This window comes from Aricia agestis, chromosome 13 (assembly GCF_905147365.1).
Source record: "Aricia agestis chromosome 13, ilAriAges1.1, whole genome shotgun sequence".
Lineage (NCBI taxonomy): Eukaryota > Metazoa > Arthropoda > Insecta > Lepidoptera > Lycaenidae > Aricia > Aricia agestis.
The window spans coordinates 798,170-825,380 of record NC_056418.1 but is presented as its reverse complement, the minus strand read 5'-3'; the positions used below and the strand labels follow the sequence as shown (position 1 = coordinate 825,380).

At 36.0% G+C, this 27,211-nt stretch overlaps 1 protein-coding gene and 1 long non-coding RNA gene across 2 annotated transcripts in view; one reads left to right on the top strand and one right to left on the bottom strand.

The window, feature by feature from the left end:
• The window catches only part of LOC121732867 (mucin-5AC), a 72,647-nt gene that overhangs the window by 29,673 nt on the left and 15,763 nt on the right, over window positions 1-27,211 (bottom strand). Inside the window, exon 2 of the mRNA XM_042122861.1 lies at window positions 1,118-1,172. Within this exon, the coding sequence (XP_041978795.1) occupies window positions 1,118-1,172 (55 nt within the window). The remainder of the gene's footprint in view (window positions 1-1,117; window positions 1,173-27,211) is intronic.
• LOC121732900 lies at window positions 21,446-24,712 on the top strand. Its single transcript, XR_006036454.1, has 3 exons — window positions 21,446-21,532; window positions 22,018-22,022; window positions 24,701-24,712. It is a non-coding gene; the product is annotated as an uncharacterized LOC121732900 (long non-coding RNA).

Here is a 27,211-nt window from a genome sequence, read left to right as displayed (position 1 = left end):
GATAACTAACTATAAAATTTAGTACTAGACTAAAACTATCCTATGTCTTTCCCGGGACCCAAAGTATTTCCATACCAAATTTCAGCAAAATCGGTTCAGCGGTTCGGGCGTGAAGAGATAACAGACAGACAGACATACATATTTTCACTTATTTATAACTAGCTGTCCCGGTGAACTTCGTGTCACTTTAAAACCTTCCCTGGACTTCTACGAATATTTTAAGACTAAAATCAGCCCAATCCGTTCAGCCGTTTTCGAGTTTTAGCGCGACTAACACATTTGAAAATCCATTTTTATATATAAGAGATATTAGTATGGAGTATGGATATGGATGCCGCGGGAAGCTTGTTACTAATATTATAAAGCGGAAGAGTTTGTTTGTCTGTGTGAACGTGCTAATCTCAAGAACTACTAATCCGATTTGAAAAATTCTTTCAATATTAGATAGCCTACTTATTGAGGAAGTATATAAGCTATATTTTATCACGCTAAAAGTAATAGGAGCGAACGAATAGAGGAAAATGTGGAAAAAACGGGGGAAGTTATTTTAAAGGGCTTATCTCACGAGCTACTGGAGCAATTTTTCTGTTATTTGGCACAGATAAAAAGTAGACCACGTTAAGGATCATAGGCAACTTTTGTGGACTAATTTGTCTGTGAAATATCTAATCTACGCGGGCGAAGCCGTGCAGAATGTCTAGTAAGTTATAACAAGGTTCCCGCAGCATCGTCAATGTATGTAATGCAAATATCATACATTTTGCCGCAATAAAAACTTGCTTTTGTTTAAGCGCAGGCTCCTTTTGGTAGTCTTCTCTGTAATACTCATCTCTGTCTTTGTCAAATAGCTTAGTAGTACTAGAATCTATTTAATACTAGCTGTCCCGGTGAACTTCGTGTGATCGTGTCACTTTAAAACCTTCCTTGGACTTCTACGAATATTTTAAAACTAAAATTAGTCCAATCCGTTCAGTCGTTTTCGAGTTTTAGCGTTTCTTACACAATTGAAAATCCATTTTAATATATATAGATAAGCAAACAAATATTGTATTTTTGTAAAGTTAGAATGTATTGAAATAAATAAATTATTATTATTATTATTATAATTTATACTTACTGGGTGTCGCTAGTGTGACCAAGACTATCAGGGCTGATAGCCATATTGTGTATTCCTGGAACAAAACAAATGAAATTATAGAAACAAATAAATAAATAATATTTATTTCATTATCAAAAGTTACAGCTCAATAAATTTTAAGGTTTTTTTTATGTTTATTATTAACATTTATTGACCTAACATCGGTAATAAATAAAAAATCGCACAAATAAAAAAAATGTTTATAGTCATCAACCATTGAAGATCTTCAAATTACTTTATTTAAGTTTAAAACTTGTTAACCTTAGGTCAACCGATCATTGTAACTAGCAGATAAAAATGTTCTCTCCTTTTAAGATGCGGAATCTTGAAATTTTCCGTAAATATTCTTTACAAAGGTCGATATTGCGTTTAAGGAAAATGTATTTGGATCTCTGAGGCACTGGCTCATGTCCAGTTAATAAATGGATAAGGTTTCTCGAATCACTCAATTCTTTATTAATTTGTTGTTTGCTTGCGAATAAATGTCACTTGTTTAAAATACTTTTAACAAACAAATAACAATAAGGTTTAAAATTTGTGGCTTTTACTAAACTTTATTGCATAAACAATTATAACTTGCAACTTTATGTTACTCGTTGGTCAAATTTCTTTCAAAATCTTGAAAAAGTCTTCGAAACATCAAACTATTTTTAAAATTTTCAAAATTATGCCTCCTCTGTCATAAGCAAGAATAATAACAATTAAGAAAGAGAAAGATTGAACGTGATATCTAATAGGCAATTTACTTTTACATCCGTCTGCAAAATTAGAATTTATTTAACCACAACCACGTTCAAAATTATGAAATTCAAAAAAGAATTTAAGCTACTTGCAAATCTAAAGATAAATAGTTTCTGAGACACACAATATAATATAATTTTAATACCTAAACAGACCAAAAGAGAACTACTACATAAAAATAAATAATTATTATTACTTAGGTCACAATAATAATTGCATATGAATCTAGTGCATCCTTTGCATGAACCCGTTACGAAGACAATTTGAATTTAAACTTGGAACGTTCCAGACCCGATTGCCCATAGACGGCTGACCAGAGACAATTTTGTCTATGGTTAACTGTCTACGGTCTTACTGTCGAAGTTGAGTAACTGTTCCATAACGATGTGAATATTTATATCTGTGGCGTAAGGTGTGATGCCCCGTTTAGAAATGTAGTTAGGAATAATATTAGAATGATTGCAGTCCTACTAAGGTGTACTCGGGGAATCGAGACAGTAGCGGTCATTGACTACCTACCTGATAAACCGCGATTGACAAAGAAGTGTCAGAATATATTCTTAGTCTAAGGGTGATATCGTATTTTGCATACTCAATGTGAAGCATACCACTTCAAAGTTGAAAGTCATAAAACGTTGGAGATTATCATTCTAAGAGTTACCAAAGAGGTTTTCCGATGAATCTGTAATAATCTGTGTCTTTATAAGAAGTCAATTTTATTCCTTATTATTCTAAATACAGTGCGAGCATTTTTCACTTAGCGCCTAGACTAAAAAGGTCAATGACCGCTATCGCCATGTTTCGCCGAGTACAGTATAGCAAAAATTTGGAAAGATGGACGGAAATGGTCCAGGAAATCAAACATATTTTTCTTGTAAAACCGCAATATTATAAAATAATTATTCATGATGATTTTCTGAGAGGCCGTCGAACCAGCCTTATGGTGCTAAATCATGGCTCTCTTCCACACACATTAGCTTCCTTTAATTTGTTCGAGCCAGCCTAGCGGAAACATGGGACTTGCATATTTAAAACTCGCATTTATATTATATTTATATCTATGGACGCTTCACACCACGTCAGTCTGGCCCTGTGGTAAGTACCTGAAGGACTTGTGTTACAGGTACCAGACAACGGAAATAAATTTAATACTTTTATACTATACATATATTTAAGATTTTTATTATATGATACACATATTTAATACACATCCATGACCCAGGAACTTTGAAAACTTATTGTTCCGTCGGCGGGACTCGGACCTGCGACCCCCGGCTCGAGCTACCAACGCGCTCACTACTGAGCCACAGAGGTCGTATATTGTGACGGAAGTTGTTTTGTTTTAATTGTATAGGCCTCGAGAAACTCGACCGGTTCGCGATGTAGCTCTCGTTTTCACTGAACATTCTTTACACCAAGAGAGATCAGAAGATGACTCGCATTAGAATACTAGATGACGCCCGCAAACGCCTCCGTGGTCCAGTGGTTTAAATCGTGGCTCTCGACACGGAGCTGGGTTTGATTCCCGCGTTGGAAACGTACGTTATTTCCAAGTTTGGTTAGGACAAAGCAGGCTGATCACCTGATTGTCTGACAAGTAAGATGATTTGTGTGTTAGATGGCCATGTAAACAGTCGGTCCTGCGCCTGATCTCTCGCCAGTCATGTCGCCGTCCGTCCCACTGGATTATGAGAGTAAAGGAATAGAGAGTGCTCCTGTGAACTGCGCACACACTTGGGCACTATAAAATTACTCCTGCGTATCTGGCCTGGTTGCGATGAAACCGGCCACCGTCACCGAAACCGATGTATGGAGTTATTAAGACGGCCGCAATGCCGTTGCGCAGTTTATCGTGGGATTATAAATCGCGGGGTATTTATTACTAGATGACGCCCGCAACTCCGTTGCAACAAAATACGTTTATCGCGCGGGAACCGTACATTTTTCCGAGATCAAAAGTATCCCATTTCGTGTACCGGATATCTCCATGCCAAGTTTCAGCAAAATCGGTTCAGCGTTTTGGGTGTGAAAAGGTAACACACAACACAGACAGACATTTCATATTTATAATATTAGTACAGATAATATATTATTTTATAAGGTGTTTAAAAAGTAAACTAGGCCTTAGATATCAAGTTTGACAACATACTCGTTGCAGCGCGTTGATGTCTTTTATACGGAACTTCGCGCGTTGAAGTCTTATGTATAGGAATATTTAACATCATATTTTTATTTTAAAAGTTTGTTTATTGTAATAATTTCTCTAAACTTGTTATTGTTGACAATATAATTTTTGAGTTCACATAAACTAGTTTCATATAAAAAGAAGAGTGTGTGAAGGAAAGATTGCTCTCTTTTACGTTTAAACTACCCAACGGATTTTAATTCAATTTAATGTAGTAGTTAGATTTAGGGCCTGTTTCACCACTTCCTGATAAGTGACGAATAGGCCATCTACCAATTAACTTGACAGATCAAGTATGGAGAATCTATCAAAAAAAGTTGTGAATAGCCTATTCGGCACTTTATCAGAAAGTGGTGAAACAGGCCCTAGGGCCTGCTTAGCTAAGACTGTAGAATGTAGGTGAACACATTAATTTTTTTTTTTCTCTACGTAAGAACCATCCTCGTACTTCAAGGAATATTTTAAAAAAGTTTTGCGCTTAGCAACACATTCAGCGACTCATTTTTATATTATAGATCATTTTTCCGGCCCTAAAGCCTCGTCTCCTTTATGCACAAAAACGGCAATTTTTAACTGTTATTTACCTGATTCTTCCACTAACGTCTTCATTTTATATCGTCATATCCCAAATTTTGTAATCTTTAATTGTACTACATGTACGTTAAATTACGTTCAGTCAACACGTAGTTCAATAATGGTACGGAAATTGGTATTGCACAATCGTCATAATTATGACATGCGAATATGTCATTAGGGAATATTACATACTGACATACTTATGCATTCACAGAATTCGCTGGCATTCTGAGTAGCCGACATGTGGCTTACTACTTGTAGAATTAAGTATGTTTCCTAACTAACCTATTAATACTTAGAATAACTTAAAGCCTTTCTTCCAAAGCCTGACTAGTTCTTGGAAGCGAAAATGGTTATGAAACTAGATGTTCCCATGTCTTTTTTAAAGAACCCAAGTAAGATACTTGGAGTCATACACGTTTTTATAAAAATCAATTTATTTATTTTCCTTTTCTTTAAGTCTACATAGGTTCACCATACTTTATGGTACTGGGGAGCAAGTAGCAAATGTTATAAGGGTTGGACAGTGAAAAACGAGATTTCTATAGCTGTCCCGAGGAAAATAATATTAAAAAAAATAAGATTTATATTTTAATGAAGATTATGTGGACCACTTGGTAGTTGGTACCTCCTAAATTAGTAATCGCAAATCGTTGCTGGTCTTATACCTATAAAACTTCATGATATATGACTCCATAGTCTAAACGTGGGAGAGCCATGCTTCGGCACGAATGGGCCGGCTCGACCGGATAAATACCACGTTCTCACAGAAAACCGGCGTGAAACAGCGCTTGCGCTGTGTTTCGCCGAGTGAGTGAGTTTACCGGAGGCCCAATCCCCTACCCTATTCCCTTTCCTACCCTCCCCTATTCCCTTCCCTTCCCTACCCTCCCTTATTACCCTATACCCTCTTAAAAGGCCGGCAACGCACATGCAGCTCTTCTGATGCTACGAGTGTCCATGGGCGACGGAAGTTGCTTTCCATCAGGTGATCCGTTTGCTCGTTTGCCCCCTTAATTCATAAAAAAAAATACTCTATAGAGACTAGACGTAAGAACCAGGAACTATGTCCCCATGGACATCTACAGAAAAGCTTTCATGAAATGTCGAAGGTTTGGCTTTCGCTGGATCTTACTCTACAAGATTTGTACTTGCTATAAAAAACTGACACCTTACACCAAAGTTATAGATACCAGATATTTTTTACGATCAAATTTTATTACGTGACAAAAATTTCAAGCACATACTTCTGTCAAAATAATTAAGATATATCCGTTGATGGCGAAAACATAAAACAACTTAATAGCTGTAGTATTTCAAACGCGTGGATTTTATAGTTTTTCTGGATATTCAGTTGCTAAGAGTTTACGACATTCGGGCAAAAAGTTTTCCGTGTACGAAAAAGTGTAGGCATTAACATAAATCCCACTAGAGCTAGGAATGCTAAACTCCTTATGTGGCGTATCCTAGATTCTGACTGAGTTACATAATTAACTGTATATTTTATTAGGGCTGTCAACTGATTTAGAATAAATTTGCGTGCACCACATAGCAGGTACGAATCAATAAATATTAGCAATTTTGCGTATGTGCTAATGTTATTATAGACGCAAAAGAGTGTATATCTATAATTTCTGTTACTATTTCACCGTTGAACCAATTAGGAGAGCCGGAAAAGTAGGTAGCAAGATTTATCGTAGAAAATATGCTTTTGTACTATAAAGCTGCTGCAATAATGTTTAGAACGTAATCTTTTATACATAAATATAATTTTAAACCATTGACTTTTATAAGTGGACGCGGCATAATGGTCTCTACCAAATCAAAATACGGTGGCCGGTCCACCATTTTATGTTCCGGTTCTCCGAGGTACATAAACTGTCAAAGTGTCGTATTATAGGGATGTCGAAATTGAAAGAAAATATCGATGCATCGATATTTGAAAAAATATCAATATCGGTCTCGATATATCGTGGAAAAAATATCGATATATCGGTCAAATTTTTCGACCAATTTGCTTTTTTTAAAATTAATTTATAGTCCGTCAAAAAAGTGAAGAAATTTAAAAAAGTTTGTCCTTGGATAGGTACGTTTATATTTTTACAAAAATTTTTGTTATTTTACCGATGGCTTGACTTCGTATGTGCTAATTTAGTTAATAATTAGACAATAAATAAGATTTGTGATAGAATAGAATATAACATGGCTTGATTTTCGATATTATTTAATCAACATAGAAATTAGTAGATTTGACGTTTAGTGATGTACTTTTTTATCGAATTTAAAAAATATAAGGTGAAGAATCCGATCATTTATTTAAAAGATTTTAACCTTAATAGCTCACTTATAATATCTTACTTATCGATATCCTCGACAAATATCAACCGAGTGTCCCATCACTATAGACCGTCATGTTTAGTTCTTGGCAATATGGCGCCGGCCACACTTTTTTGTAGTTATCTCGCTTCCATCTGTTTCTTTATTCATTGTTTTAAACGAGATATTAACATAGAATAACGTCGAACTAATAAATAAATACACAGTGCGCTCACAAGATTTAAGAAAATTTATTACAAAATAAGACAAACATTTTCCGACAGTCAAAAAGACGCAAATGTTTTATCTTTAATATTGCTTTTTTTCCTCATGTAAGATAAAAATAGATGGATAGCATGTTAAAAATTAAAGCTAAAGCTTAATAAAAAGACGACAACCCTACGTACGATTCCAGGATAATATGGTGTTTACAGAATTCGCTCGGTAAGTTTTCACTTTCGCGCCGCACGCACGACTGGCCTCCGTCGCATAAAAAAACAAATCCACAGCCAGATTCCAATAACAGATATTAAAAAAAAATATCGATCGGATTAAAAAAAACCGATATGACATTGACAGGCGCGTTTACTTTGGCGCCATAAAAGTTTTGTTTAACCAGTTTTTTAAGTAAAGTAATACGCAGTTTATTTTTAGATATGACTTAATATTAGGCTTGTAGTTTTCGTGGATTGATTATAAAATAATTACCTATATAATGGTCATGTCTAAAATGTCGATGGTAAAATTATTAATATTTCAAGTTATGGCATGGAATATACACCTTTTAGTCAGTATTTCATAGCTATGATATAATATTCTATAACGACATTATACTTTAATAAGTTATGTCCTGTTTCATGTTTGTCGTGGGAAAATATATTACACATAATTCATAAAACTTTTAAAATTTTCATTAATTTTCTAGTCTGGTAAATAATTTGAAGGTAAATTGAACTTCGAAAATGCCAATACCTAATATGATTTTTGCACAATTTTGTATAGGTATCCATGTTTGATATACAAAAAGCGACGATTACTGCTTGTGGCTTAGGGCCGATTCACACCGGAATGGAAGTCTACAGCCGCCCGTGGCCGCGATTTCTCAAGCGATACTATGTATCACAATAATGAAGATAAAGTTTAAAATCATATGACACCGAAAGTACTCGCCTCGCCGCTGCCATTCCGGTGTGAATCGGCCATTAGGTGACGCGATCTTTCGGGCTTATTTTGATTTCACTCGGTTTAATTATTAACTAGATAGTAAAAACTAAACTTTGTCGATATTTATCTCAACGTAGGAGTAAAGGAAGCAGTAATCTGTTACAACACTAGACCACTACACGCACATCCGCTCAGTGCAGAGGTCGACACCGATTTTGTTTTCACAACACATATACTACCAGAGAAGTTGATTTCTAGGCAGATGGAGAAAGTTGATTCCTAAGCAATTTGGTAGCATTAAGTCAAACCCATCAGACCGATCACAGCTAACATTGAATTGACATGAGCCGACTAAATGACGTAGGTCCGTCAACTGCCTAGGAATCAATTTCCTAGATGGTACCTATGTTTATAATTTCATATTTGTCTGTACATTTAAAGTCCAGTTTATGTATCAACTTATTGAAAAGCAAAGGCATTGAAAGGCTGCTTCATATATGTGTTTTCTTTTATTTCGGGTTTGATTAAAAGACAAATAGTTTGAGAGACAGATTGACAAAATTTTTCTATAATTTTATACTAAATTTTATGGAATTGTTGGATGATTTTAATAGTTTACATGCAAAGTCTTACAATACCTGTGGTACACAAAGCTAAAATCGATCTAATCAAAGGCTAATAAAAGCTAAAATCGATCTAGTCACATACATTTCGGCAGCATGTTTATTTGGTAAATTGGCAAGGCAAAACTTGATTGTCTCTTAGTTTCATAATCATGAGAACAGACATATTCAACGTTCAAAATTGTGTTCCACATTTAGCTCGTTGTATTTATTCTATATTAGCTTTGCTTTGGATTGACGAAAGTGAGCATTAAAGTTAACGACCAAACCAAATTTTTTCTTTTATGAAATAAGGGGACAAACGAGCAAACGGGTCACCTGATGGAAAGCAGCTTCCGTCGCCCATGGATACACGCAACATCAGAATAATGATGAGCTGCAGGTGCGTTGCCGGCCTTTTAAGAGGGAATAGGGGAATAGGATTACAGGGTAGGGGAGGTAAGGAAAGGAATAGGGAAGGGACCGGGTAGGTAATTAATAGGGGCCCCCGGTAAACTCACTCATTCGGCGAAACACAGCGCAAGCGCTGTTTCACGCCGGTTTTCTGTGAACCCGTGCTATTTCTCCGGTCAAGCCGGCCAATTCATGCCTAAGCATTGCTCTACCACGTAAGTAGTATCAAAAGTTCTCTATTTGTACTAAGCAGAATAATAAGAACAACTTAAGTGTCTCTTAATTTAAGTTATTACAGTCTCAGTTCTAATTATATTGAGCGAGTCAGCGTCGGTACAAAATCGTCGGCGTAAAGTTACAAACTGAACTTAAGTTAAAAGTTATTTATTTTTATTCATCGGAATAAAAAGTACAAAACTTAAGTGTCTCTTAATTTTAGGTCTCTGCTCTAATAATTGACGAAGTCAACATCCGCACTTCATAGTCAAAGCTCTCTCTTTACGCTAAGCAAAATGACAAAAACAACACTTAAGTGTCTCATAATTTAAGCGGTTAATTCAGTATAGTACTAATAACTGAGCGAGTCAACGGCCGCGCCACATCGCTCGGAAGTTCCAGCACGCTCCAGTTACCGCCGCCACTTGCCGTCTCCGTCACATACCAGAACACTACTTGTTGGTTATTGCTCTGGATTATTTTGGGAAGACGATAGATGAGCAGCATTGTCTGGTAGTAATAATAATAATAGCTCCCACACCGGTTTCGGTGACGGTGGCCGGTTTCATTGAAACCAGGCCAGCTACGCAGGAGTAATTTTTATAGTGCCCAAGTTTGTGCGCAGTACACAAGAGCACCCTCTATTCCTTTACTCTCATAACCCAGTGGGACGGAAGACCGACACGATCGGCGAGAGATCATGCGCAGGACCGACTTTTTACATGCCCATCCGACGCATGGATCATCTTACTTGTCAGACAATCAGGTGATCAGCGTGCATTGGTCCTAACCAAACTTGGAAATAAAATGTTTACAACACGGGAATCGTAACCACGACCTCCGAGTCAAGAGCCGCGCTCTATACCATTAGACCACGGAGGCGTTGTGAGGCGTGTCTGGTAGTAAGATTTAATGGAAGCAAGAAATGTTACGTACCTACGAGTAACACATAAAACTATTGATTCTATTATTTAATTTTAGAACTATATTACTGGGACGTCTATGTCTGTTCTTTTGTCTATCTACACGTCCATCAGGCACTAGGCCAACTATTTAAGGTAAGAATCCGTGATAGCCAGTAGAAATGTTCACAGAGCTGATGATATATAAATGTATTTAAATCTCTCAGGTTGGGTTGCACCAACTAACTTTAACTATAACTGTAACTTTAACTTTAACTACAATGCAAAATGTCAAATCTTTGGTTAAAGTTAAAAATGGACGCCATCAAGACGCCATATTTGACCATAACCATAGAGATCGACAAGGTTTTAAATGCACGTGGCGAGTGTGTGTAGCAAGGTTTTAAAAGGAACTAACGCTGTCATCATACAAAAACGCCATTTTTGACAGTTCTCCTATACCAGCACCGCCCCCGCCCACGTTCATTTATAACCTTGTTGGACCAGATGTCATCTGTCAATTTCTCCGGTCAAAGTTAAGGTTAAAGTTAAAGTTAAATTTAGCCTCTGGTACAACCCAAACTTAATGACCCCGAAGTATAGTACTTGGACATTTAAATGATTTAAAAGGTATAGAGATATGTGCAGTTTTTACTGTAGGAAAAATATTAATTCTTATACATTTTGCAATGTTTTTGCAAAATGTATAAGAATTAATATTTTTTTTATTTGCAATTCTTAATTCTTATGCGGTTGAATCTGCGGTTCAAATCAAGTGAGAACTGTAGATATTCATTAACTATATATAAAGCTACGTTTGTGGTGAAGCAACGAGCAGAGGTCAGTTGATGTAAAGTGCTTATTCAGTTCTCGTGTAGTTCAATGTCACATGTGCAATGTTTCATCATAATCTATCGGAATATTACGCCGCAGTTTGGTATGTGAGTTTCGCCAGTACAAGGAATTTATGTGTTTAACTATGGCGAAGTTAGAAGAAATTTTAGTGGTCTACTAGATGTCGCAGTGCAACTCCGTTGCGCCAAAATTAGTTTAAGCCCTGTATTCCCAGAAACGAACGATTTTCAAGATTTAAAAGTGACAGGAGACATAAAAATATAGTAATATCAATTCTGAAAAAAATATATGTGTTAGTTAAGGATCTAACACAGTGGAATTTATATTCCATTACACAATATCATGAACTTCACTCGATAGAAAAAAATCCCAAAGTTACCTCTTCTTTTAACGTAATTGCCATTTGCCATACTATTTCTAAATTATTTGGAATTTTCAGATAATTTTTGTACTTAATTAAAGACAAAGAATATAATATCTAGGGCAGTGTGTGACTGAAAGCGTACCAGCCGAACCTTTGCGCCTGCAATTTTATAGTTTTTTGATCGTCGTTTTTTTATACATCAATTAAATCGAGTAAAAAAAACGAAACGCCCTAGATATAGTTTTTGTCTTTATTTCAGATTCAATAAATATTATCTGAAAATTCCAAATAATTTGGACATAGTATGGCAATTTCGTTAAAAGAAGAGATAACTTTGGATTTTTTTTCTATCGAGTGAAGTTCATGATATTATGTAATGGAAGAATTTAAATTACTATATTTTTATGTCTAATGTCACTTTTAAATCTTGAAAATCGTCCGTTTCTTTTAATACGGGGCCTTAATCGCGCGGAAACCGTACATTTTTCCGGGATAAAAAGTATCTTATGTCCTTTCCTGGCACTCATCTCCAATATCTCCATACCAAATTACAGCAAAATCGGTTCAGCGGTTCTGGCATGAAGAGGTAACAGTCAGACAGACCGACAAAAAGACACACTTGCGCATTTATAATATTAAGTATGAATTCCTTTTTGTTGACTATCAAAGCAAATGAACAGTCCAAAACAAGTTCAATAAAAAATTAACAACACATACAATATTTATCGAGTATGATTCATTAGACTTTAGTCTTAATCTTATTGCTTTTATTAGTAATCGTGATCAAGAGTCATGACATACAACATGTATAGCGGTTGTAGCTTACGTCAAGGTCAGTGTCTGATCTAGATATCTGAATTAGGTTACGATAAGTACTAGTTATGTCATCATTATTATTATTACTTTAACAAAAAGTGTAATAGAATTTGCTATTAGTTTTAACGGTGTTTCAACATCTTTTAGATTTTTAGCAACTGCGGTTATTCACTTTTGGATGTAAACCAATAAATATTTCTTAAATGTGTGAGGTATAGAGCTTATAAAAATCTATTCAACATTGGAAACCCAATGCTAATTTAGTATAGCTAAAACTTATAAGGCAAATGTTGTACACAACTTGATTTGCTTTGCTCGAATGAACTCGTTTATTACGCGGTAACCGTACCCATTTACATACGTTATCCCCATAATCCAAACTATACCTTCTCTTGTCCCGAAATTCCAAGTAGTCCCCTTACAGATGTGATCTAAATCAATTTGGCTGTAGCGTTAAAAAAATATAATAAAGAACCTTTTGTTATTCTCATTTAATGTATTAAATCAATTATTACTCGATTTAAAGTAAAACTATCAAAACCGCATATGATATTTAGATTAAGATTTAAATTAGGACTGGCCATAGACGGACCGCCAGTTGCAGTCGGAACCGACTGCTCTAGAGCGTTTGCGTTCATGGGGCCGGCAGAAATAATTTCTATGGGGTGTAGATTTTAGTTTTCTTTCTGTTCTTTTCTTTTCACTTTTTACGAACAACAGTGACTGTCTATTTACGTCAACATAAAACATTTAGTGCCGAAACATTACGAACTATCCTTGTAGGGCATGGTAATAGGGTTACAAAATGCTTTTTATTTCAATAATTCCTGTTGATCCCGAGATTCCCAAGGGGTGCAAGTGCACCCCCTGGCACCCCCCTGCCGGCGCCCATGGTTGCGTTGAACGACTGCTCCGACCGCTCAAGAATCAGATCGCCGTGCGGTAACCGCATTTTACAGTCGGTTTCGACTGCAAGATGCGGTCCGTCTATGGCCGGCCTTGTATTAGTCACAAGGTTCTTCAGCATTCCGCTGCTATAGCAGATAGCAGATACAGGAAATCGAAGCGCGCGCAACGAAAGTGACAGTGAGGCTGAGATACCGAAATGTATGTTACGTAAGTTACACCTGATCACAACAAACCGGAATGTTATAGCTTTCCATTCATCTCGCATTGAAAAACGTATGAATTGATTTAGGTGATCTGTGAAATGAAATCGAAATGATAACGCAAGAAAGTTTATTTGCTGTAAGAAAGAAGTGATATTTAGAATTTAGATACTGTGTTGCCCGAAACTTTGTAGTGCCTTCATTGATTACGCGAGAACCACTCATTTTCTAGAATGAAACTATTCTGTTCTACGTATATCTACAAAAAGAAAATTGACAATACACGCGTTGCTCATACAGTAGATTCTAAGAATGACAATAGCATGTCTTATTTTTTATAATATTTTGATACATCTATCATATGTTATTTTTGTGATATTTCATTAAGCTAATTGCAAGCTAAGTATATAGCTACCACGAAAAGCAGCTCAGACAGGAAATAACCAAAGTGACAGATTGAGAATAATTTGTCAGTTTGCCCCCAAAGCTCTGACAGTGTTTTTGTATCACCGTAGTGGCTATGCTAAGCCGGTTAGCGGCTTTTTCATCCCCTTACAAAACTGTAGGCAAAATTGATAACGGCAAAATGGAAACGGCAAAAACTGATAGACAATAATATAATTGAATGCGCAACAATGGCATTTCAATATCGTTACAAAACTGTTGCGTTGGAAGTTTTTCACACGCACAGCTCTAAACTAGGCTGCTAACGAATTCGCGCGTTCTGACACTTAAGAGGAGTTCACACCGCCCTTTTTTTCCATACAAACGTTGTCCCCTGTTTCGTCACTGGATAATGCTAGTAGAGTTATAATTTTTTCCTGAATATCTACGGCCACTAATACGATGTCCCTATGTTTTCTTTTTTTTTCATAATTTAATTATTAAATAAAATATGAACGTTCAAAAACCTAAAAAAATGGCCAAATTTTTCGCTGTGTTCAAACATCCAGAAAACAGATTGGGCTAGATTATACAACAAAAAAAAAAAGACATAGGAACACAACAGCCTTTCTTTAATCTTTAATGAAAAAAGTACTTAAATCGGTTAAGTTTTGGAGAAGGAATCAGGGGATAACGAATCGTTGATTTTCTGTAGTTGTCTCTATCGCGTTCTACGTTATAGCCTTGAAGTTAGGGAGACAGCTATAGATATTACACGTACTTTTTTTCATTTCTCTAGCCCCTGGTGTATCCTTTTAAATATCAGAGCAAGATGGGCGTACATCGGCTGAAACTTTTGTAGATATTATTAGAACGAGTTAAGACCCTTAAATAAAATAGAATAAACAACTGGAGGAGGCCTTTGCTCAGCACCAAATCTAAGAAAAACACCTGTTTGTTTACAAACACTACCTCCAATCTAAAATTATATATTAGTTCAAACTATATCCAACTTGAAATGCAAATTTTTTGTCTTAACTCAGAAATTTGTTATTAAAATAAAAATATAATATACTCTACAGTTAATACATATACAATTAAGAATTTTGGTAACTATATTTTGAAAACAATGTCTCATCATTTTTGCAATCAGTTGATGATGTACTATTTATTGTACGAGTCAGTCTCCTGACTGGGCCTGTAGACAAGTGGCAAAGCGCTAACGCTAACGCTAACGCTAGCGCTACAAAATTTATACGATTTGACATAAGTCATTGCTTCGCTAGCGAATACTAATGTCAATTCCATACATTTTGTAGCGCAAGCGTTAGCGTTAGCGTTTTGCCACTTGTCTACGGGGGCTGAACTGAAAAAAACTTTGATTACGACTAAGAAAGTTGAAGTAATACCACTCAGTGTACAACCAGCCTTGCCCAGTTCGTGGTAAGGCGCAATGAAGACAAAGGCTATTTATTACCGGCGCAGTCGAACCCGTAACCGACATTCATCATACTGTTGTAGTTTACTCAATACTGAGGCTTCCTTTGTCGTAAATTCAGATCATGAATTCCGCCTTTGTAACGATGCTGCGTTTCAATTCATTTCAAGCTGAATATAACTAAAACCCGAATATTAACATTGCATGATTTGTACTTGACACAAATCGGTAGTATTATATAAGATTTGTTTACATTTAGATCAAAACTGATTAAAACGAATTATTTTATTATAATGCAGCTTTTAGTTTGCTTTTCTTTACCTATAACACTATGATACTCCTAATCTTTTGTCAAAATATTGGAGATATTTTAATATGAAGCGCAACAGAGTCAATGTGATATTATAATATTTTACTATAGCGCAGAGTGCAGACTAGCACATCTAGGATTATGGACCAGGCAATATTTCTAATGGTAGGAGTTTACTTTACCCATTTTACCGCTCGATACGTTGAAGAGAGAAAAACTCGAGCCTTAGGAACATGCACTCTTTGTGCTTACCTGGAACAAAAAAGAATATAGATGATAAATAACCACACCTACAAAAGTTACAATCTTACATTTAAGTAAAATTAAGTGGCCAAAAATAATCGGTTCCAAATTTAATGTCAGAAGTGCTAATACACTTTTAACTTCAAAAAGCATGTTTAATGTTTATATACTATAAATATATAGTTTTTCATTTTTAGTCGCTTAATGTGCAAAAAGATCCGTAAAAATAGATAAAGTATACAAAAAGGAAAATTTGAGAAATTAACAAACTCACACTTCAATTAAATGAAGTTTTTGACAGCAATTCCATAAGTTTTCTGTCAAATTATTCATTATAATATCAAAGTGTGTGTGTGACTGATAAAATATACCTGATAAAAAAGAGTATTCCAATAATGTCCATTAAGGCGACACCTTGATAATTTGGCTGTAGCGATATAATATATTTTCTCAGCAATGGCTAAAGCTAAGAAACTAAAGTTCATTGCCAGTATTCATCATGTCTTTCTCTTTGAATTACCCATAGCATAACACGATTGGTCAACTTTTATAACACAGACTAATCAATCAAAAAGACCTCTGTAAAAAAGGGGCCTATTTTGCCAACAGAGGAGAGTAATTTAAGCTTCCAAAATTTGTACATAAATTAGTTTAAGCATACACTTTAATTTGCCCATAGCTTAAATGAAATGTATTAAAATTTATGGTTTTTAAATTACGTGGTTTTTGTCGCTTACGCCCTTTCCATTTTTTGCTGTTCCATTGCTTGTTTTCTATGAGAGGCCGGGCTAGAAAACAAGCAATTTAAGTTTTTTACTTTAACGCGGCTTCGCCTTAACTAGGCACTTCTGGGATACGTCTGCATAAAAGCGGTATGACCATGTTGTAGCGTTACCCAACGGCCCAAATACCAGTTACGTAATGTCCACGTATCTTCGGGAGAATGCGGATCGCTTGAAAGCGTAATCAGAACTGGTTTCAAAACTGTCTGTTGTTTAATAGTTGTGTTTACATATCCTACTTAGTTGACAGTTTTTTTTTTTAAGTTTTTTCAACTTTTGTCCCAAACAACATTGGCGTATCTATTATCTACGTCCATTTTTAGCCGACTTCCAAAGAAGAAGGAGGTTCTTTGTTCGGCTGAAGATATTTTTATCTAGAGAGTTAAGAGTGTCCGGCTCCGAAGACAGTGAGCGAAAACCTAATAGTGCCCATGGACACGGACTGTTCTGGGGTGGTATGTTTTTCTCTACAAGCGTGTCCCCAGTCCCCACCCCGCTCCTCACACCACCAAAGATACCTAAAAGTCTAACATAACGTTCCTTCCATTTTTGCTGAGCGATCTTTAAGTTGTATAATATGGCATACTTGACGACCTGTGGCTGTGGCTCAGTTGATGGGCTGTTGGTAGCTCAAACCGGGGGTTGCGGGTTCAAATCTCGCCGATGGAACAAAAAGTTTTCAAAGTTCCTTGGTCATGGATGTGTATTAGATACGTGTATCATATAATAAAAAATCTTAAATATATGTATAGTATAAAAGTATTAAATATATTTCCGTTGTCTGGTACCCGTAACACAAGTCCTTCAAGTACTTACCACGGGGCCAGACTGACGTGGTGTGAAGCGTCCATAGATATATTATATATATATTATTACATCAGCCAATCTACTTCCTGTTATCTGCACGCCCAAATCGTTGAAGCGATTTTGTTGACATTTGGTATGGAGATACTCTAAGTCCCGGGAGAGGACGGCGCAACAGTTGTACGTCATCTAGTTTCTTATATTTAACTTCTTTACCTATTAAACTATGTAACTCCGTTACCCATCTTATTGATTTTTCGTAACAACACTAATATTGCTAATACACCTGTAGAAAGCGGTGTCGTAAGAGGGCGGGGCCGCTCTCACTACACACTATACCCCATACACACCGTAGATCATATCGCCCGCTATGCGATTTGCTTAACTATAGACACCATCATAATCATCAGGCACCCCAAAGTCCTAAAGCGGCAAAACAGGAACATCTTTAGGGTTTTAGTGACTATGCCCGGGCGCGGCCTTCACCGCCCCCAGGGAGTCCCACATACGAGTACCACAGACCACCTGGGATGTGTATATGCATCCCCAACGGGAAAAAAGGCACCCCATAGTCCTGAAATCAACTCGTGTTTCCTATTGTTTATTGATAAAAAGAGACATATTTTAAAAAACTTACAGGAAACCGACATAACACAATGCCTGCCACACAGATGAATTTGGGACATCTGCCTAGAAGTTACTTCATAGTGCCCAAGCGAGCACGCTTAGATAAAACGCTTGCGTTTTCCGTCTAGTCCGAGAATGTAGCGAAGCAGGTCAAAACGAAGTCGCAGAATATCACAGATTACTAAATATAACTATTTAGTACTACTACGTAAGTAATATGATCAGACAAGATTTTTGTCTTCATTTAGTCCTGTGGCGGTACCCACAATTCGCCTAACATTCCTGCATCGCGCTATCGAATTTTTCTGAGCGCGTCGGTATATATAAGACAGCTGAGACGTATCACGTGGCCTTCGGCCTAACCGAGCATAACACCTCGCTCGGTCGGAAGATCTTCCTTTGGCCTCCACACACATATCCCACAGTCCCATCGTCATCAAATCTACTATAATTCGATTTTAATAGATTCACTACATCTAAACCAGGAAATGAATTCACTACAAAGTAGGCGATTTGTGCGATGAAGTTTCGAGAAATAAAAATATGATTTATGTGCATATTCTCCGGCCTCTTAATATTCGCGACTTCCGCAGCGATTAATTCAAGATGGCCGCCCGCCGCAGGTGATAAAGTTATTTATTGAGATGGGCTTTTTAATTAATGGCTTGAAAATACTTTAAAGATAATTAAAAAGTATGAAAGATCTTCATTTATTTCTTCAATATAAGTTATCGTAGGATGGATTTACGCACAACATGCCATACTCAGCTAATTAAAATATAATCAAGAGAATCACGTAGATCAATCATCAAACTGCCCAATTGTTGACAACCATCCTATTATTACACCTGACATTTTTGTTAGTGACTGAAAATAAGACACTCTGAAATATGAACTCTCAACGTAGCAATAATATAATTAGGTGTTTCACATTAAATAAAAGTACATCTTGTCTAATTATTTTTCAAAAAGTTCTCGTCAAAGTTTTTAAAATTACTATATCAAATTCCAAGTTCTGGTAGACGACGGAGGCACATAGACACTCTCTCTCCCACTATTATAGATTACTATTTGACATTTATCGGGTGATACTATAGTGATTTGCTATTGCGTTCCATTGTAAAGGTTATTGAGAGCTAAAGAGCTGTTCAATGTTATTTTATCCCTACCTGGACCCTTGTGCCATTGGCATAAGGACCATTTTCATAGTATCTCTGGGGTTAAAGTAAATCTGTGCGGTCTGTAGATAGAGCGTGCAGCGTGAAAATCCTTAGCCTATTTGCCATCGACAATAAATACGATATTGAAGTTCAATGAAAATATATTTTGGAATAACGCTTTATTGTTTACACTAGACGACACTAGTCAGACAGTAACAGACAGACAGGTAGAGAGACGGACAGACAGACAGACACACTTTCGAATTTATAATATTAGTATTATAAATGCGAAACTATGTCTGTCAATTATTACGAGTGTATTTCGTAATAATTGACAAGGCATCAAGTCATTCAATGACCTCGAAAATGAAATTAAAAGTAAATCATGTGTAGCTTGTAATACGGCACCGCAAGCCGGCCGGCAACGCATCTGCAGCTCTTCTGATGCTGCGAGTGTCCATGGGCGACGGAAGTTGCTTTCCATCAGGTAACCCGTTTGCTCGTTTGCCCCCTTATATCATAAAAAAGCCTTTTGTCTTCATACATTTTCCTTTTCCAACATCGACGTCGTTACTTTTATCGAAAACTTGGCAAAAAGCCCATATTTTTAACCCCCGACAAAAAAGAGGGGTGTCATAAGTTTGACGTGTCTGTCTGTCGATCTGTCTGTCTATCTGTCTGTCTGTGGCATCGTAGCATCCAAACTGGTGGACCGATTTTGATCTATTTTTTTTTTGAAAGCTGACTTAATTGAGAGTGTTCTTAGCTATAGATCATCATCATCAGCCTGCTCCGTGTTGAAAAATCGCGTTTCATCTGGTTGGTGAAGGGCCGATTAGCAACTTGCAGTCGTTTGGTGGGCTTTATTGCATTCTAGTTCGTGACATTTATGAATATTTACACATTAATGGAAAGTTGACCTGGTGCTGCAGCATCACCTGGTAATCAATAGGATACCCAACTCCTCACCAACTTAGAGCAATGGTTTCGTGTTTGGGCTCTTTTTAATTGCGATAACTAGTAATAGGTGATGCTGCTGCTGCAGCATCACCTTCTATAGGAGCCGAGCTCCATATGAACCTAAAGTGGAGGTTTCATGTTTGGACTCATATTGACGCGTGACGGCCTCATCCAAAAGGACATTCCTAGATGGTATTCATTGGGATATAATATGATCCTGTTGATAGGAATTATTCTGCACTATAACCAACACAAGTTTAAAAGCATGAAATAAAATTAAATTAAGAAATTTAAAAAAAACCCCCGCCAAACAACTTTAAAAATGAAATAATATATTTTACTGACTTTAAGTTTAAATAATTCCCAAGAGTAAAGTGATGGGACCGCTAATGTAGATGTTTGATTTCACATAACATTATAGTTTAAGGGTCAGTTTTCAGCTAACCAAATCGAGACAATCAATGACATGGCGATACAAAATGCAAAAGACACTGTTGGCGGTCCCTCGACACACCGTGACAACAATTATGGACTAAAATATCACTTTACACTTAGGAATAATTTAAACTATATTATTTCATTACTTTTGAAAGTTGTTTGGCGGTTTTTTTTTATTTCTTATTTAATTACATATTATTTTACTTGTTTTCTACCAAACTCCATAGACTCATTATTTGTCTAACTACACTTAACCGTTCGTGGTCCAAATGATGTTTGTTTACCTTAATTATTATTAAATTGTTCGTTGCGTTGCTAACGACACTAACGATTTGATTTATTAGATATTGCTCCATATTACACACAGAATTTCCATCACTTTCTACAATATGACTGGTTCACGTCGACTGTAATTAACGTCACATTATTTGTAACTCGAGCTCATTAGTTATATAGTACCACTTAAAATTGTAGTATTATTATTTTCAAGTTTGGTTTTGAGACTTTTGACATTGCAGGCTGATGAAGTTCTTGATTTGAGGACTTAAGGATTGATTTTAGCAAATTAATATTGCATTGTCATTGACTCATAATAGGTATGCAAAGATTCAAATTAATTAGACTACAGCAGGCGTAGTATGGTCACCATAGAAACGGTTTCTTTATACGGAAGAATAGACAAAGTGTCAGGTAGACAACGGAAATCCGCCATTTTGTCGATAAAATCTGTCAGTATGTCGATTCTTTCCCATTTCTACTGATGTTATTGCTACTTGCATGTACTTTACTCTAGATTTAATTACCCAGTTAACACAAATTTGTAATAATATAAAAGTTCATGTCTTAGGTACATTGTAATGATTTAATACGCAACAATGTATCCTTGTGCATCAATGAATGTGTACATAAACTCCCCCACAGGACAGGCTTCGCCTAGCGTGGGGGTCAGAACTGTTGGTTGCTGTAAAATGTTGTTTATGGAAATAACGTTTTATTTTTTTATTATTTTTATTTTATGCTAGGCCTGCTGGAGGTAGGTAAAAGTCGTGGTCAAAGATTCCGTTACACAAGTATATACATACAGCCAACTTAATAAAAGCGTGTTAAAAATAGAGTACCAACTCAAGTACATAACGAATATTAAGTACATCAAGTACATATAATGTAAATCTCTAGCTTTTCTTGTGATTTTAGTTTCTTATTCTTATTTAACCCTGTACTTTTGTCATCATGGTATAAGATTACAAAGGTGTAAAAAATTTATTGCCCTAACTGGCAGAGGATTAACGATGATTTATATCTTTCATTATCCAATAATTGAATAATAAGTCATCGATACTAACATTAGGACACACGTTAGGCAACCGTAAACGCAACCAGCCGGCATACAGTCCACAATACACTCTATTACCTAGGAAATAAACGATAAAATAGCTTGCTTTGCTAATGGATGGTAATGACAAAACAACCTAGTTTTTGTTGAATCATATCAAGATATAAGGCTTAGGTATGCCTGTATGAATAATGGCTGAATCTGTTTTATACCCATGCATATTGGGAAATATGATTTAGTGTGAACACTGAGTCTTCATTATTTACCTATACAATGATAGAGAGAGGATAGATGTAGTAGTTACTGCATAATGCAAAGCCGCACAGAGGGGGGGGGAGGTATGCCCACCACAGGGGAGGGAAGGGGGGAGGTTGCTTATAACCTCCACGGGGGAGGGGAAGATTGCTGATGACCTCCGCGTGTGAAAGTGTATGGTTGCGCAACCGGCCGCGATGACCATTTCATAATTCTCATAATTCTATTAATGTTTGTTCGAATTTCGTATATTTTCTGTTATTAAAGGATTAAGGATATTATGCATATCCGTTTCCTAAAGTTATATAATAATTTAATTAACACAATTATTAAAAATAATTAAGTACAAAAAAACAATACTAATGTTTGTAAAATAAAATAAAGCCAAACTTATATTATGAATACGATAATGCGTCTGTCCATCAGTCTGTTTCAAACTCTCAACCAATATTGATAAAATGTGTTCAACAACTGGTAAAATCTAGTGCTATGAAAATTGCTTACCAGTTTCTCGAAGTATTCGATCAAAAATAAAGTTTAGAAGAAAATATTTAACCAATAACACATATTCCCATGGAAGATTTATTTGCAAATATAATTACAACTGGTTATACAGTAAAAGTGCATATACGACCTCTGAAGGTCGCAGCATCATAATCATTTACAGAGAAAACCGCGGGAGAAACCTTCTCATACCAACAGGTTTCAGTCAGAAGGCCAACTGACAAATAGACAACCAGTATTGACAACCAGCACCTATTGATAACAAGTAACCAACTAGTTTAAACTACACTGTAATAATTATTATCAATTAATTTGTATACTTAATATGCCTTACTTACAATATTTACTTAGAATTTTTAACATATTATATTTACTCTAAGTTTTTAAAAATAAGTGTAATCTACTACCTTAATATTGTGTTAATCGGACTGTGGTATTTTTTGCAAAATGTCTATTGACACCTCATTCTTCAAAATCAGATCTCTAGCTTCTCTATCCCAGTCTAACAAACATACATTATGTCTTAAATATGTATCTAAGACATATATTATGTAAGACGCATGAATGGGCTGGCTAAACCGGAGAAATACCACGTTCTTACAGAAAACCGGCGTAAAGCACCGCTTGCGCTGTGTTTCGGTTTACTGGAGGCCCAATCCCCTACACTATTCCCTTCCTTACCCTCCTCTATTCCCTTCCCTTCCGATCCCTACCCTCCCTTCTTACCCTATTCCCTCTTAAAAGGCCGGCAACGCACCTACAGCTCTTTTGATGCTGCGAGTGTCCATGGGTGACGGACTTTGCTTTCCATCAGGTGACCCGTTTGCTCGTTTGCCCCCTTATTTTATATAAAAAAATGTAGTGCTACAACTGTGGCTGGCTTCACCATAATCGGGTAGAAATGCATAAACTATTTACTGTTGACTATCGCTAACCTGTCGATCACAGGTTTGCAGGGCACTAGACCATAGACAACCGCAAGTGTAATCAACCGCGGTTGTATCTATTAGCCCAATAAACGAGAAAATCGGGAAAATTGTCTCTGCTCGTAACGCGTAGTCTATGGCTTTTTGTTTTGCAACAGTTTTGATATTATTTTCAATTTTATTTGTATTTATAACTTTTTGATTGCAGTTGATTAAATTTAAAATTACTGATACTTAACACCCAGCTTTGATACATTGGCCAAGCCTGTTATTATAAGAAGGGCAAGTAGACAAAGCAGATGTCACTATTAAAATAATTTCAATCAAATGACCATCACTTATTGTCTTAGGTTACACGCTCAATCTGGCATCGTTCAGTCCATCAATCTGAGATTGACGCCAGATTGATGGCTAAAAAGTACATAATAAAAAAATAATCGGCCAAGTGCGAGTTGGACTCGCGTACGTAGGTTTCCGTACCATTCTAGAGCAAAAATAGTAAAAAATTGTGTTTTTTGTACGGGAGCCCCCCTTAATTATTTATTTTATTTAAATTATATTATTAATTATTAAAGTATAAGTACAGATGAGTATTTTGTGTACATTTCAAGTGCCTACCTGTTGTCATCATTGATACCGAGCAAAAAATATTTGTAAAATCACGTTTGTTGTATGGCCCCCCTTAAATATTTAATTTATTTTGTTTTTAGTATTTGCTGTTATAGCGTCAACAGAAATACATAATCTGTGAAAATTTCAATTCTCTAGCTATTACCGTTCTTGAGTTACAGCCTGGAGACTGACGGACAGACGGATAGATGGACAGATATCGAAGTCTCAGTAATATGGTCCCGTTTTCACCCTTTGGGTACGGAACCCTAAAAATGATCAGTCCATCAATTCGTAGACTACACGTTCAGTTTCGCGTTCAATCTTTACCAGATAGATGGATCTGATTGATGAGAAACTGAACGTGTAACCTACGTCATTAGATATTTTGTAAAAAAATACACGTAATTCGAATTAAATTTTCCGTCAAAGTAACCTATGTCCTTTCAAATTACATAAAAATAAACCCAGTAGTTTGTGGGATTGGCGCGTTCAAACAAACTCCTCAGCTTTGTAACATTAAATATAGATGATTATTATTTTTATAAAAGATTTAACGAATACCGAAATGATAAACAACTGAGGGCCTAGACAAGCGGCAAGCGATTATCGTGAACGCCAACGCCAACACCACAAAATGTATGGGATTTGACATTAGTATTCGCTAGCGAAGCGATTATTTATGTCAAATCGCATACATTTTGTTCGCGTTTACGATAATCGCTTGCCACTTGTCTACTGGGGCAGGTAAGTCTAGTTTTGTCACAGGTATTCCGGGTTGTAACTAGTAAGTTACAACCCGGAATGCTCGTCACGTTTCTAAGTCAGCAAAGGTCGGAGGTCGCGCGTTTCTAAGTCAGCAAAGGTCACGTAGTTGCCAACTAACCAAAAGATAATAATAATGTACCAACTTGAACGATTATAATAGATTCTAATCATTATAAATTCGCGTATACCTACTTTATACAACCTGATAACCTTTATGTTATTTTGCATAGTCAAAAGTTTTTGTGGGATCTACGAAATATAATGCATAATATTTCGTTTTTATCCTTATGTTCTTAAAGGCAGAGGTAAGGAAAGCAAGTACAGTTTTTAAAGCGGAAATAGCTTTAATCTCTACATTAATTATTCTTCAATTTAAAACAAAAATATTTCAATATATTGATACAAAAAAAAAGATCTTAAATGTATTTAAATTGAGCGCAAGCACTGTTATAAATAAGACTTCAACACGCGCGCTCTTCTTCATACAAAAGACATCAACGATACATCTTTTGTTACTGCCAAGCATTTAACTTGCTCGATCTTGCAAAGAGAATGGAGGTAGATATATAATAACAAGCGCTAAAATATTATGTTTGATTTATTTTATTATATAAAATTGAGTATTGAAACTACTGAATGAATAAGCCATAAAAATTGAAACTTTTTGCTTATTCTGAATTTATATGTTTTGACTAGATGACCCGGACCCCGGTGAACTTCGTATTAGAGTTGCTGAGCCGATTCGGCTACTTTTGGTCTTGAGTCTTGACGTATTTGTGAAAGTCCAGCCTGCCTAGCATACGCCAACGAGATATCTCACTCTCGAGATAATTAAAAACTACTCGTCTCATAATGTCAAAATCTCGACATCATCTCGACAAAACTCTATAAAAATGTATTATTTCGATGATAGATCTATTATATATCATACGCGAGAAAAAATGTTTGTCATCCTAGGGTCAATAGAGATGAAGAGACAAACCATCAAACATCGAAAAAACATGTAGAGTGAGATTACTCCTTGGCGTATGCTAGGCAGGCTGGACTTTCACAAATACGTCAAGACTCAAGACCAAAAGTAGCCGAATCGGCTCAGCCACTCTCGAGTTTTAGCATGATTAAAAAAAATAAGGAAATATGACATTATTAAATATGACTAAATTTTAATACTTATATAGATCGGTAAACATTCAGGTAGTGTGTGAAGGACGGGGATCTGTATACATTAGCTGATTTTAACCAAATTGCCCGTTTAACTTTTAGTTAATTAATGATAATTACGCACATCCTCAATGGACCTGTTCCAAATGTCATGGCAGTCATGGATCTCGTCAGATTGTTCGGAATTCGAGAATAGATTATAGCGTAATGTCAAGGTCAGTGCCATCTTGTATAACGGGGGATGACCACGTAGGGTACAGATGCAGTTGAGCTACAGTTTAATATCGACAGGAATAATTTGGTATATTTATTCATATAAGTACAATATGTATAAGTAAGCGTTTCGGGAAAGTAATAAATATATTTAACAATGTAATCACCTGACTGCTTATTTTTTTTGTTTAATCTAGTATATCTTGTATAAATTCCATTTATAATTTACTAAACTTCTACTCAAATGCCCCAATTCTTTGTATCATCTGTTTAACATAATACTTTTAGTTATAGTATACATGGAATTTAATACACACATTTCAATTTGACACACCTGTCTTATGACCTGGTTTAGAAGACTAGTTTATTCAGCAATTCACAATAGTTCAGTAATGTAAGGGACAGTATGCCGGCGATCCGGTGAAGGGACCGTGAGAACCGCTCGCTCCTTGCCCGGTGGTGACGCAGTACAAGTTCAGATCTTAAACCAATATAAAGTAGGTACTGATTTCTTAGATTTACGCAAACATTCATACTTCCATACTCATATTATTAATACGAAAGTGTGCCTGTCTGTCTGTTACCTCTTTTACTTTGAGCCCCGGAAAAATGTACGGTTTCTGCGCGATAAACGAATTTTGGCGCAAAGTTGCGGGTGTTATCTAGTGTATTTTAAATGCACAAGTTTGTCTGTCTGTCTGTTTCCTTTCAAGATTAAACCGGTAAACAAGGAAAGAAAGACTTTACTACCGAATGATTATCTGTGAGACTCTTCATTTAATTACAATTAAGTAATTAATATTCCTCTCTGATTACGGCAGTTAAAGATTTAAGTTCCATCTAAGTTTTGGTAAAAAGGTATCCACAAGACTGCTAAGGATAATTAAAGCTCTATAGT